The 15,209-nt window shown below is 35.0% G+C and overlaps 1 protein-coding gene across 1 annotated transcript; it reads left to right on the top strand.

Annotated features, from left to right (window-relative positions):
* The first annotated feature begins 17 nt into the window (after positions 1–17).
* Positions 18–11,866, top strand: LOC106143444 (solute carrier family 25 member 16). The gene is made up of 6 exons (XM_013345535.2): positions 18–678; positions 1,010–1,236; positions 5,972–6,160; positions 7,946–8,102; positions 8,851–8,992; positions 10,854–11,866. Exons 1-6 carry the CDS (start codon positions 615–617, stop codon positions 11,029–11,031), a joined length of 957 nt encoding a protein of 318 aa, XP_013200989.2. The 5' UTR covers positions 18–614; the 3' UTR covers positions 11,032–11,866.
* The last annotated feature ends 3,343 nt before the right edge of the window (positions 11,867–15,209 follow it).

Consider the following 15,209-nt stretch of genomic DNA (forward strand, 5'->3'; position numbering starts at 1 on the left):
GGCAAATTTGATTTTGAAAATTTTTGCTTTTCTTGTTTTGGTTGTGTTGTGGCTTGTTCAGTGTTTTTATAACTGAAGTTTTAAATAAAACATAATTTCAATTTATTTAAAGCTTGCAAATTATAGCAGCATGTCGTCGACAATATTCCTATCAACTAATAAGTAAAGTGAATTTATATCAGATAGCATTATATAACTATTTTTAAAACTAATCCTTACGTTTAACGGTACACTTTGTACCGATGTGTTGAATAGATTCATATAATTCTGTATCGGTGTAAGGCCCCTAGAAAGACAGTTGTGTCGGTCAGTTGGTCATAGCGAAGGTCACAGCCGGTTTCGTAGGCAGAAGCTACTGCTTTAAAATCAACAGTGCTTAGTGGTCGGGCCACTAAATCGCATGGTCGTGGCGTGTGGAAGTACATATTTGTCTCGTCTTACGGTGAAAGTTAGACGATAGTACAGTTGCGTGAGGTTCCGTTAAGAAATGTCTGATTATACTGTGAATAAATTAATTGGGTATATTGAAGAATTGTAGAATTTATTTTGATTAAAAGTCAAAGAGTTGCAAATCGAGTTTTATATAAATTTGTACTGTAACATAATAAGTGAAAATGGCTTTACAAATGGAACAGAAGAATGATATTACCTTTATACTCAAGAGCCTATTAGCTGGAGGTAAGTAGTCCATTAGAGTATTTATAATTTTGCTTTATTTAAAAAAAACTTATTAAACATCTTGATATAGATAGGTTTAATTATTTTTTTTAATTACTAATAATCTAAATATTTACATAGCATCTATAAATTATTTCATATAACTATCAATATAAATAAATAACTGAATAAAAAAACTAGTACTATAATAGTTTTGAGAATTAAATACTGTAATTAAAGTTATGATTATTTTGAAAGTGACATAAAAATTTTCACAGAAAAGTAACTAATTTATTCTTTATAGAATTTTTTGAAGGAAGAATATCGTGGTAAATTTTTAAATACTTATCAGGTGTTGCCGGAATGTGTGCAAAAACCACGGTAGCACCGCTTGACCGCATCAAGATCCTGCTTCAAGCACAATCGGTGCACTATAAGCATCATGGGGTTGTCGGCGGCCTCGCTGCCATCATCAAGAAAGAGTCCCTGCTTGCACTCTACAAAGGGAATGGTGCTCAGATGGTCAGGATATTCCCGTATGCAGCTACACAGTTTACTAGTTTTGAGATTTATAAGAAGGTAAGACTGTTGGTCAATATAATTTTCTAAATTTATTTTGTTTATCTCTAGGAATTTAAAAATCCTTAGTTTGTGAGTATGTCAGGATGTCAGTATGGATGTTTGTTACACTTTCATGCAAAAACTGAACCGATTATGATGAAATTTGGTATGTAGGTAGCTGAAGACCCAGAATAACATATAGGCTTTTTATCCCGGAAACCCCGCGGGAATGATTCCACGCGGACGATGTCGCGGGCGACCGGCTCTTGTATATATGTATAAGTACTACTCATTTTCAAAAAATGTTCTTCCAACAGATTATACATTCATCTAGTTGATCAGTGAAAAGCTTTTTTCCTATCTTTCACTCATCTTTGCTTGTGTCCTTTGTTTTTTATGTTTTGAAGTATGGCATATACTAATGTCCAATGATAAAATTCAAAGGCCTCTATGTATTGGCACCATTATATTTGGCTGAATTACATCAACTCTCCATCACATTATTTTGGTCAATTTACTTGCTTTAGATGTTGAGTATTTATAATGTTGGTAGCAAAAGCTTTAATTTTAAATATGATAACATATACTCATAAATTCATTAATTTTACAATGTTTATAAAATTTTAAACAATGTTGTTTAAAAATTTCAGTAGGTACAATAAGTCTAAACCTATGTTTGTGATTGATTTAACCAGTAATATTAACTAATTGTTATGTTGTTATTACTATTAGTGTGTTTACACTACTAACAAGTTATACAATTACCATATAAGGCGAGTGTACACTTCACAGGGTTTTAAATGAAGACGCCGCTTGTAATCATTTGCATATATTGACAATACCTCATATGTAATGAGCTTAAACTATTCTGTCCTTTGAGTAATTTCGTGTGTTATGGCGTATGGCAAGACTACATGGAAAATAGGTTAAATATTTGGTTCTCAACAGTTTCTTTTGTGATTCTTATCATATCATCTCAGTGTATGACGAATGATGACTCTAGACGCAGGATGCGTCTAAGGGAGGCCGCGGAATCACTCTTACGTGCTGTGAATGAATCCGGCCAGGGCCCTCTATGCACCGGGAGGCATTATTGTAATCATTATTGCCCCAGCCCCAACTTAAATCATATATGTATGTACATACATACATATAGTCACGTCTATATCACTTGCAGGGTAGACAGAGCCAACAGTCTTAAAAATACTGATAGGCCACGTTCAGCTGTGTGACTCAATAATAGAATTGAGATTCAAATAGTGTCAGGTTGCTTGCCTAAGAAAAGAATCCCAAGTGTATAAACCTATCCCTTACTCGCCTTTTGCGACATCCAAGGGTAAGAGATGGAGTGGTCTTATTCCTTTTTGTATTGGTGCCGGGAACCACACGGCGCCATATAAAAAAAAGTCAAATAATGCCACCACAAATGAGAACCGACGAGTTTGCATAGTTATGAATGTGGATACTTGCATATGCAACTGGATTTGTAACCATTCAGCCCTTCATCCGCCATGTCTTCATCATACGTCTTTTTTGTTCGTCCCGTGCCAATGTTGTATGTTACGCGTGTTTTACACGTGAGTTCGGTAAGTTAATCAATGAAAATGTGGACGTCATAGTCGTCATATGTCTCGTTAATAATCCTACAAAAGTTTATAAATTTTAAAGAAAATTTATAAATTTGCGATATTTATACATAGTTTTACAGTAACTTATATGCGGCCTAAAAACACTCTTGAGTCCTTTTAAAGTTGCGCTTTTTCGCTAGTTAATTAACATTAAACGTGATTAAAATTTGATAAAAACATTGTTGTTTTTTTTTGATAAAGGGTTCATCATGTCAGCTTCGATAAAAAAAAAATTAATTTCGAAATCTATTCAGCCGCGTGCCGCATGGGCGGTGGCGTATCACTCTGGTTTAGAATTACACAATATGTCTTTAAGGCCAGGCTTTCAAACTTGGGATACCCCTTGTAAGCGATGAGCTAGCAACCTATCACTATTTGAATCTCAATTCCATCATAAAGCCATACAGCTGAAGACGGAATTTCAGTCTTTTCAAGACTTAACTCTGCCTACCCCACAAGGGATATATACATACGTAACTACATGTAGGTATGTGACAAACGGGTCCCTGCACTATACTATATATAAGTAGTAGGTATAGTGCTATATATAACTAGTCATAATCGTCAACCTTGTCTTCAATCTTAATCTTAATTAGATCTGTTTACTACAATTATACAATGCAATACCTAGCTTACACCTATTTGCCACGATGTCATTAATGTTGCTAATAACTTGGAATAACTCGTATATTTGCTTTTCGTGTGAAAAGTTGCAAATTGATTGTGATGTCGATCAATATTTTGTCCTTAAGTCTAATAGGATTAGCAGGTAAATCGTTTGCAGAAGTGATAAGACCGACTGACAATAATCTTACAGTTATTCTCAGGAGTTATAGGAGCGTCGTTATTTTTTTTTATATTATATTTATACAAGATTTATTTATAATGCGATATTCACAATATCTCCATTTCTCGTGGAATTTTCAGGCAATTGATTTTGGTGATCTCTTTCTCGACCCACTATAACCTATCTACATGCCAAATTACACCTTTATGAATCTCGTATCCTACGTACCTGTTATCGAAAATTCTTATAATTGGGCCAAATAAATTTTGGTGAAGAAAAGTCAGCTTTCCGACTTTTCTCTCTACACTTGACCATATTTATCTTGCTCTGCGCCAACGCCGATCTCCTGTTTAATTTCCTTCCACCCAAAGGTTGACTGGAAGAGATTGCTTTAGCGATAAGTCCGCCTTTGTACCATTTATATCTGCTTTGTGTTGTTTTGTATGTTTTCTCTTATGGTGCAATAAAGAGTTTTATCTATCTATCTATCTATGATGTGCTCAATTTAAGTCTAATGGCTCGCATATGATCTGACAATGTCTCTAGCCCTTTTGCCCGATAAGGCAAATGTAGGAAGCCTTGGCCTGTGCAAGTATTGCGTACAAACAATTGAAGGCCCGCAGATAGTTACCCGTTTGGGTAAGACCTGAGGCTTTGACCCAAATGAAAATGATAACTTTTGTTGCTAAGCAGAGTCAGCGGAAACAAGACGCGTAAGACTATATCTACACAAATAACTTGTAAAACTAAGAACAAAAGAAAAATGTGCGAATAGTTTTGATTTTTATGCAATACAATCGTACACAAAAAATTATATATTTTTTTCTGTTCTGCGCACATTACGGTCGTTTTTACACGACGTTTAATATTGGGTTGCTCTAATTCTAATTTAAAACTCATTAAAAAAGGATGAGTAAAATTAAAAAAAAAAACCTATATATTTACCTTTCTTGAATGCATAGATCTACGGATCTCTTAGAAAAATGCTATTAAGAAACTTAACAAGAAAACTCAGAGAAATCGGCCGTTAGCGACAGATAACAAAACTGCGCCCATCTCTTAGTCTATAAGTAGACGTGCATTATTCCAATCGGTATGTTTCATTCGTATAAACATCGTTTTATTGTCGTGTTTATATTACAGAACTTTGAACTTGCTAAATCACTTGCCAAATTGTCTAAATCAGGTGTCTGTTCCGATAAGAAACATTTCACCCACTATCTTCATATATATCACTTCTGTCGAATGTTATGATAGTGTATGCAAACAGAATTGATTCACGTTGGCAGATCGCGAGTTGAAAAAATGTTTATTTGTATTTGTAATGAAATACTATCAAAGGTGCCGTGTGGTTCCCGGCACCATTACAAAAAAAAAAAAGGACCACTCCATCTCTTTCCCACGGATGTCGTAAAAGGCGACTAAGGGATAGGCTTATAAACTTGGGATTCCTCTTTTAGACGATGGGCTAGCAACCTGTCACTATTTGAATCTCAATTCTATCACTAAGCCAAACAGCTGAGCGTGGCCTATCAGTCTTGTCAAGACTAATGGCTCTGTCTACCCCGCTAGGGATATAGACGTGATCATATGTATGTATGTATGTACTATTAAAAGTTTTGCCCTATTTCAGAAGAATAGGTGTCATAAATACTAAACACTACGCTATTTTATAAGCATACATACATATAATCATGTCTACATCCCTTGTGGTGTAGACAGAGCCAACAGTCTTGAAAAGACTGAAAGGCCACGTTTAGCTGTATGGCCTAATGATGGAATTGCGATTCAAATAGCGAGTCATACATAGTGGCAGGTTGCAAGAGCTTCGTCTAAAAGAAGAATCCAAAGTTTATTATGCTTTCTTTACGTCGTATTCTACGACATCCACTGGCAAGATCCGCGTGGAATTAATCCCGCGGGAACTCCGGGATAAAAGTAGCCTATATGTTATTCTGGGTCTTCAGCTACAAAATTCCATCGTAATCGGTTCAGTAGTTTTTGCGTGAAAAAGTAACAAACATCCATACTGACATCCTGACGTACTTACAAACTTTCGCATTTATAAAATTAGTAGGTTTGATGTTTAATCTCATACATACATACATACATACATATGGTCACGTTTTTATCCCTTGCGGGGTAGACAGAGCCAACAGGCTTGAAAAGACTGAATGGCCACGTTCAGCTATTTGGCTTAATGATAGAATTGAGATTCAAATAGTGACAGGTTGCTAGCCCATCGCCTAAGAATCCCAAGTTTGTAAGCCTATCCCTTACTCGCCTTTTACGCCTCACGTACCGAAATTCTATTTGACTTACTCACCTTTATTTTCAGTACCTAAACCGCGTTCACGTGCCAGTAGTCCAACACGGGGACAAGTTCATAGCGGGCGCGGCGGCGGGGGTGACCGCGGTGACTCTGACCTACCCGCTGGACACGATCCGCGCTCGTCTGGCGTTCCAGGTCCACGGGGAGCACAAGTACTCTGGTATAGCACACGCGGCGGTCACTATGTTCAAAACGGTGGGTGGTACTTTTTGGACATTTCCCTTTTTCATACATGTGTATGTAACACATAAATAAAATCACGCCTCTTTCCCGGAGGGGTAGGCAGAGACTACCTCTTTCCACTTGCCACGATCTCTGCATACTAACTTCGCTTCATCCACATTCGTAACTCTCTTCATGCAAGCTCGGCGGTTTCGGGTACTTTTGACCTGACCCTTTACCAGGACGTCCTTTTTTTAATCAAGATACGTTCGTCTAGGTCTTCCCACTCCGACCTTTCCCTACACACCTTCCTTGTATATCTGCTTAGTCAACCTGCTTTCATTCATCCCCTCCACATGACCGAACCATCTCAACATACCCTTTTCTGTTCCTGTAACTACATCTTCTTTCACATCACAACATTCCCTTATCACGCTATTCCTTATCCGGTCACTCAATTTCCTTTTTTCATCCGTCATCATTGTTCATCGTTCTCTTGGCGCCCTGGAGAGGGGGTATGACTGTGACTATGATCCTGTATTGTGCTGGAGTAGATAAAGTGTCAATTTGAGATCGATATACATATTGCCGTAAGAGCATAAAAATGATATAAAAACTGTCCATGACGGTCTACCGCTGGTCTTCCTGTATCATCAACATCCCAACAAAACATCCCAACCTTGTACGCCAACAGATCTGACCAGTCAAGAATTTTAAGATATGAAACGTTTATCTATCATACAAAACTTACCGATTCATTAAAAAATCAATTATCAAGCCTTTTAGTGTCATTAGAATTGTATAATCTATTTAAATGAGAACATCGTGCTGATAACGAATGTTAAGTTTAATTTTAAATGATTATTGGTATCACCCTATTATCTTCGTTTACAAAGGTTGCAACTGGTCACTTACAAAAAAAATAAAAAATATTTTTTTTACTTTGCTTGGCATTGTCTGTTTATAAAAAAAAACAATTTGATGTGTCGTACAAATACCTATTACTTATGTTATTTTAATTAATGTTAAAAACACTTTGATTAGCCAGTACTCACCGTGACCTCTGGCTTGCCAGATATTTGTTCAAAGCTCAGGTTAAACGCGAGTTATCTTTCATGAATAGGCAGCGTTTGACATTTTTTTACTTTTCTCAACATACCCTCTTTTTTGTGGTCAATACATACTCTTTTACTCCACACGTTTTACATTTATCAATACTTTTTAACTTATATTACAAATTTACACCCGCACATACATAAATTGTATTATAGTATAATACATAAAAGATATGTATTCTTCATCGTAAAGAAACTCGCCAAAAACTATTGGACCTATTTGTGATATTTTCCATAGAGACGGACAAAACATTCAGAAATTATTTAAATTTTGAATTTATTCATGTATTAATAAAAATTCTGAAATTAATAAATATGTGTAATAATGTCGTGGGTCAGTCACAATAAATGAAAACACCAGATTTCCGTTCAAGGCGAGTCTTGTCTTGTCGTCTTCTGAATCGATAGTCATTTTTTTACTAATTTATCTGTTAGTTTTTAAAATTAAACGTCACAAAATATAGAAATAAATTTATTTTGTTTTTTTGATGCCAAGAGTCCGACTGTCCATAGAGGCTGCAACTTGCGTTAATATATGATACCTCTAATGTGTATATGTAATTTCAATTTCAAATTCTTTATTGCATATCATGAAGTACATCAGTTGAATTACAGTTACTGCTTATAAATAGGTACAATATGAACCCTGTTGGGCATCGCAATTATAAAATAATATGGAACGGCGGGCATTTGCCGTTTACAGGAAGGCGGCGCGCGCGCACTCTACCGCGGTTTCGTGCCAACCATGGTGGGCATGATCCCCTACGCCGGCTTCAGTTTCTACTGCTTCGAGTCACTGAAATACGTCTGCATGAAGTACCTCCCCACCACGCTGTGTCGCAAGTGCGAGCGTAACACTGGTCAGTGAGATTTATCTTTTTACCTTTATAGTTTTTAGAGTAAGCTCCTGGAAGCAACGGCAGTGAGAGGGATTTTTCAGTATTTTTTGACGTCATAATGTATAACTTTTATTTTTGTACATTTGGATGACCAACACCAAATTATACAGTGATAGTTTGTATGAAGTATGTGTTGTTATCTGTTTGTATCGTGATTTTTATTTTAGACTTATTTTTGTAGTATTTTTGAGACTCCAACATAAGACATAAAATCAGTTCTCGCTATGATTAAGAAGTCAGAAATTAGAATAGAATAGATTTATTTTCAAAATTGGATACAAGGTATCACTTATTGACGTCACATAACTTAAATCTAATTATAACTACTACCGCTTCCAAAGCGCATTTGTAGAAAAATTGACTCCCTGATTGTTATTTAAGTTAAATATTCCCCTAATATAAAATCTTAACAGAATCAAAAGTTAGGACGTCCTGGTAAAGGGTCAGGTCACAAGTACCCGAAACCGCCGAGCTTGCATGAAGAGAGTTATGAATGTGGATGAAGCGAAGGAAGTATGCAGAGATCGTGGCAAGTGGAAAGAGGTAGTCTCTGCCTACCCCTCCGGGAAAGAGGCGTGATTTTATGTATGTATGTACATATGTATCAAAAGCAGTACCAACATTGGTCCTCCTTCTGATAATGTAGGTACATATTTTCAAACTGTGATTTTTTTTTCAATTTATTTTTGAACCTACATATTACACCCAGGCGGTCTAGTACTGACTGTGCCCGGCAAGCTGGTGTGCGGCGGGCTGGCGGGCGCGGTGGCGCAGTCTGTGTCGTACCCGCTGGACGTGACGCGGCGCCGCATGCAGCTCGCCTGCATGGACCCGCACACCGCCAAGTTTGGGTCAGTCACATCACATGACACACACATAAATACGGTCACGTCTTTATCCCTTGCGGGGTAGACAGAGCCAACCGTCCTGAAAAGTCTGATTGGCCACGTTCAGCTATATATTTGGGCTTAATGATAGTATTGAGATTCAAATAGTACCAGGTTGCTAGCCCGTCGCCTGAAACAAGAATTCCAAGTTTGTAAGCCTATTACCTTAGTCGCCTTTTACGACATCCATGGGAAAGAGATGGAGTGGTCCTATTCTTTTTTGTATTGGTGCCGGGAACCACACGACACACGAACCTTGTTTTTATTCCTTATGGGGGGAAGTAGAGATAAAATAACGCACCTTTATTCCTTACGGAGGGAGGTAATGATAACGTAACACGTCTTTATTCCACACGGAGGGAGGCGACAAAGACGTTATAACACGTCTTTCTTCGTATGCAATAGACCTGTACACCGCAAAATTTGTGTCAGTCACATTTTAGAGAGTCTCAAGAATTGATGCTCCACCTTTAACTGGATGATGAAATATGATGTAACTGGATGACGATGGAGGTGAAGGTTGTTAACCCAATGCTCAATAAGAGATTTCCAAGCTTTGCCTTTCTTTTGATTTACTTTTTATAATATGCTCAATATTTTTTCTCTCGCTTCTAAACCAGCATAATGTTTATATTAATTTATAAAATACTGGGGTAAATAATTAGGTTAAAACTAAAATATTTTTCATAAGGTTTCGTACTCAATGAAATTATTGAACTGAAAGGTGTTATTATAACTTTCAACGGAGTTGGGTCTTTAATTAAATACTTTGACACAACACTAACATATCACTCACTTCTTTCTAGCATACCTACGAGTAGAGCAATTATTAATCTAATTAGTATGTGTCATAAAATATTTTTATTTTTTACTAACCGTGCCATTTCTTTTTGCACGTCTGTCGGTGTCGGCGAATCACAGGAGGTTTGTTACACAATACTTAGTATGATAGCTTTATGTGTGTGTTTGCGTGGTTTATTGCACATTACCTAGTCACCTTTGTCCACCTCGGTAAATTAATTTTAACCAAGGTGTATAAAAACCCTGCTTGTGTTCAATTATTTCACCATGAGTTAAAAATTTTATTTTATCATGAGTGAAATTTCAAATTGTTTTATGAGGAAACTTAATGTATTGTTGTTATTCTGGGTTATATCACTCAGTCGTAAAATGATTGTTTAGTCACAGCAGTATTTATTCGTTTAAATACAATAATTTAGCTTCTGCGTGTGTAGTTTGCGTTTATTTTGAATTTGCTTGTATTAATTCCATTGTATTTTTTAACTTTAAAACACGAGCTAGCTATGCAGTAGACGCATATTATGAGTAACATCTGATAGCTCATAAAATCCTTCCAGCTTTAGAATCTGAATATAGCAACAAATTTTCAAAAAAAAGAAGAAAAATTACTTGTTATCCTCCAAATGCGCTCATTAGTAAAATCAAAACGTTCACAATCCACTTCAGTATCTGTCCGTAAATTAACTTACAGTCCGTCAGCATGGCACGCGCGACGCTGTTTTTATCGCGCGAAAATCTATCTCTATCCCGTATCACGTCATAATAACAAGCGAAACAGTGATAGTTTTTCACGAAGAGCGAGAAATTAAACTGTTACACATAAAAAAGTTATGCATGTTGGGCTATCTCTGTTGCTACCTGCTTACCCTTTTGTCCATACCAAAAATGCGTTTTGTTAGTGACGTCGCCTCGTTATTTTTTTTTAATTAGCCTAGTATGTGTGTTCCATGCTTTTGTGTATGTCCGAAATATATTTTATTTATTTTTTTCATAAATAATTGACTTTCAATAAAATATATTCCAGCACGGGCATGATCAAAACTCTAACGTTGATATACCACGAGAACGGCATAGCGAAAGGCCTGTACCGCGGCATGAGCATCAACTACATCAGAGCCATACCCATGGTGGCCACCAGCTTCTCCACCTACGAGCTGATGAAGCAACTTCTACAATTAGACACGGGCATGAAGGTCTCTTAATGTACAACTTTTGTAAAAAAAAAGTTATCAACATTTGTAAAGAGAATAAAGGTTGGAATAATATAAGACTTTAGAAATGCCATTTGTATTTGAAACTATATGAATGAAGTGTTCTATTCAGTTGAAAAGCAGTCAGTGTTGTGGTCTCATCAGTTTACCAGTACATGTCATTTCTATAATCTTATATTATTCCGAATTGTAATACATAGTCTTATTCGACATAAAATACGAGGCAAAGTTAGTTTTAAGTTTAAGCGAAGAAAATACGACAAGCGAACAGTAGATTTTAATGACAATTTAGTACATGCTTGCCTGATTTACGCAGACCTAGCCTACCCGGTTATCATAAGAGAATTTAGTTCTCCCCAGGTGGGACGCATCCCGGAAGTGGTGGCGTACAAAAATATCATTTAAATTGGTGAAAATATAATAATGATTAATTTTATAGTCACAATTGCGTGATAAGACATTTAGAAATTTAACTTTATTTACTACGTGGCATAAAAGACATTTATAAATGATTGAACATAATCGATTAAGAATATATAAATTTAGAATAACCATTATCAATGATAACCTCTGACCAAAAACTTATGTAAAATCCTATTGAATATCTATCAAGTGCAAACATCGGTCAGTTATTATTAGTTTCCTGTTAAACGTACATAACTAAAAATATATATAAAAATTTTAATATTTTTTTATGCAAAAAGTGTTATTTCCATAGACAAAAAGAGACTAGACTGTAGACCTAGAATTGGCAAATCAAAGACTAATCATTACATTCTGTCTATAAACAAGCATGTTTTTTGTCATTATATTATAAGAAATGAAATAAATATAAAATTAAACACATGTTCATTCATAAGTACATTTTAAATAACAAAGCATATTCTGTGAGTTTCATTTATAAGAAAATCTATACAAATACCATGGTTTATATCAGTATTTGGGAGTACTTAACCCTCTTTTGACTCAGGAAAACAAATAATATAAATTATAAATTCAAGAATAGCGTATATTTGTAAACGCTTAATGACAAACTAAATAAAAATATATCTTGACTTATATTCATGAAGAAAAGATGGATGCGGTATGTATAGGTTTTCCAGAGTAGTTAGTACGAGTTTTACTCTTTTCTTTCTAATTTGTATTTGATTTGATCAGCGCCACCAAGTGGTAACGCGATGGCACTAATGCAATTCCATACAAATTCGCGATTACTCGCTCGACGCTTCGTTTGATCGAGTAAAACTCGTAAACTGGGGTTAGCCCAGGAATACGTTTTTAAATAACAAAGTCCGCAATTTTTGTTGGTGCTAATTCATAACAAAAGCCAGGTTTTGAAGAAAAAATATGTGAAGTTTAAACTCAATTAAGTATATAATACTCCATTGGTATGTTACCTCTATGTATCTTATTTTAATCCAAGTGGTGCCTGTTATTTTCGATTTTAACTATTATAACTTCCATGTTATTACCACGAGTGCATCTAATGCACGACTCAATGTAGATAGATTTAATTGTGACATGTTTTTCTGTATGTTTAGTTTATATATTAATATTAGTATCCACATGGAATTTTAGCGTAGGTATTGAATTCATTCATTCCATTAAGTACATTGTCAAGTAGTTAAATTTTGAACGAAATGTTCATATTTAAATTAAGAAAAAATGGTCGGCAAATATTTTTTATATTAGAATGCAAAGTAACGAACCATTAGATGTTACTAAGGATATGTAATTAATATTTAAGATCCTTTTCAACAAACCTAGACTTGGATTTTTACTTACAGGATACCAAAGATAAATTCTGAATTTATTAAAAGACCGATTGTGCATTAAAGTCTAAATATTTTAGGGATGAGTTCAAGAACATGACGTTTTTCCCAAGGAAAAGATGATCAGTGCTTTTTAACACAACCCCTTAAAATACCGACTCTCTTTCCGAGAAATAATTTTGCAATTTTCTTGTCTACCTTTGGCATATTTTTTATCTTTTTCAGACCTTTACTTTATACATATATAAGTAAAGTAAATACATTTCCCGTTTATTTTTATCCTATCTGTCGACGCCCGCCGAAGCCGTGACACTATCCATTAATTATATTGGCTCAAAGTTAGATTTAAATAAACGTAGACAAGAGTAGGTATAAAAAACTATTTGAAAATACTCACGCACGATTTAATTTTAAATCTGTGAAACTGCTCTCGCGTAGCTCTCTTTCTGTTTTCAAAAAAAATTCTTTAATGTTCGTACACAAAAATTCACAAAATTTCGTCTATTATAGGGATTTGAATGCAAATTTGAATATTAATCGCAGAATAATTGACAATATGCATAAATAATAAATACTTTTAGACAAATAAAATATTTTTCTACATTAAAAGGTTGTTTTTTTTTTACCTAAAAATTTACAAGATCACTCTTTCATCATAGCTTAATCTCGATGGATTTCAAAGCTAGGGGTCAGCTGAACACAGTATGTGTAACATGTTAAATGTCTACCTACACACAAGAACGAAACTCCAGATACATGCCTTTGTACTTTATGGTTAGTTCACACAAAGACGAGACAAGTTTCCTGATGATGATTTTAATAAAGCGACTCAACATTTATCCGCATCCGTATTATGTACTCATAGGTATGTACATAATTATATCATTATTTAACCTTATTCCGCTGCCCCGAGGCGCGGAATTGCGACACGTCAGTCGGTGTATGCAACACCGTCACTGCATTATTTTCTCGGTTCGCCCTTAATATCCCAAATCGATGAAAAAAGGTGTACCTACATAGTACAATGTGAAAAAATAAAAGAATTATTATTTTATAATTAATTTTATTTCTTATCTAATAACTATCAACGGCATCGTACAGTTGCAAGAATAAATTATTTATCGGGTTGTTTACATTTTATTATTTGCCATATTTCATTTTATTGATTATAATGGATATCGGCGCAACATCAACAGTTTGGGAGTCCACGTTGACTCTTGTTAATACAAAAGTCACCGCGTCCTATTGCCTTGTATGTTAAATTTACTACGCAGATTTCATAAAAAGCCTTAATTTTATTCATCCGAGCTTCGATAGCATGAAATACTTAATCATTTCAGAAAGAATTAAAAAAAGACACCCAACGTCAAAATTTCAACCCGACTTTCAAATGAAAGATCCATATTTCACGCGAACGAAGCTCTACGTACATTTTTTTTTAATTTTTGAATATTATAATTATTTTTTACCTAAAACTTACATACTTAATACTTACATAAACGTGTGGTTTCAGATGTCATTTGGTGGGGTAAGTCTTTGTATATATTACACACACGTGTTTTAATAGAAATTATAAACTTTTAATCGATAATAAATTTTTGCCTGGCGTACACAATTCATTGAAACATGGCACTGACAAAAAGCCTACCGATTGAGTAAGATCTGTGCCTATCGGGTGCAAAGGATAATTTTTAAATAAATGACACTTTTAATCTCACATGCCGCAGTCTATAAATTAATAGAATACATTGTTAATGCAAAATGTGGGATCATGAGACTGAACATGACACTAATTTTAAAATAGGTATTTTTGTGTACTTCAGCGAAAGAGGAATATTAAATCAAATTTGTCAGCAACGATTTCTCCTTTCGTGTGATGAGGGGATACTATCCAACTTATAATATGAATGGGTATGAAATATTAATTAATTCTATAATGGAACCGGTCTGTAGAAAATCTCGTTTTGAACTTACGTTTGTTCTGTAAATTCCCAAAATTCAATTTCCAATCGATGCTTATTTCACTGTAAGGTAGACAATTTAAACGACTTTTTCTTCCAGAAAAACATAGCAGTCAGAAAAGTTATTCGCGAATTGTCAAGCCTTAATTATCTGCAGTCATAGTTCCATCTTTTGGTATTTACATAATTACCTAAACTGAATATCAAATATAAAAATAATTAAAACTCCACTCTTGTGAAACGTTTTTCGTGCTCAATCAAGAAAAGGAGAATTTAGACAAAGAAATGCACAATTTTACGTTTCGGATAAGTTCATAATGCTTTTTACATTTCGGAGTTAGATCCTCACTATAACGCAGTAAAATTAAATGCTTAATGTATTGGTAGGCACATTGCACATTAACATGTGATTGGGCACTGTACAGAGCAGCTATCA

Source organism: Amyelois transitella, chromosome 17 (genome assembly GCF_032362555.1).
Source record: "Amyelois transitella isolate CPQ chromosome 17, ilAmyTran1.1, whole genome shotgun sequence".
Classification (NCBI taxonomy): Eukaryota; Metazoa; Arthropoda; class Insecta; order Lepidoptera; family Pyralidae; genus Amyelois; species Amyelois transitella.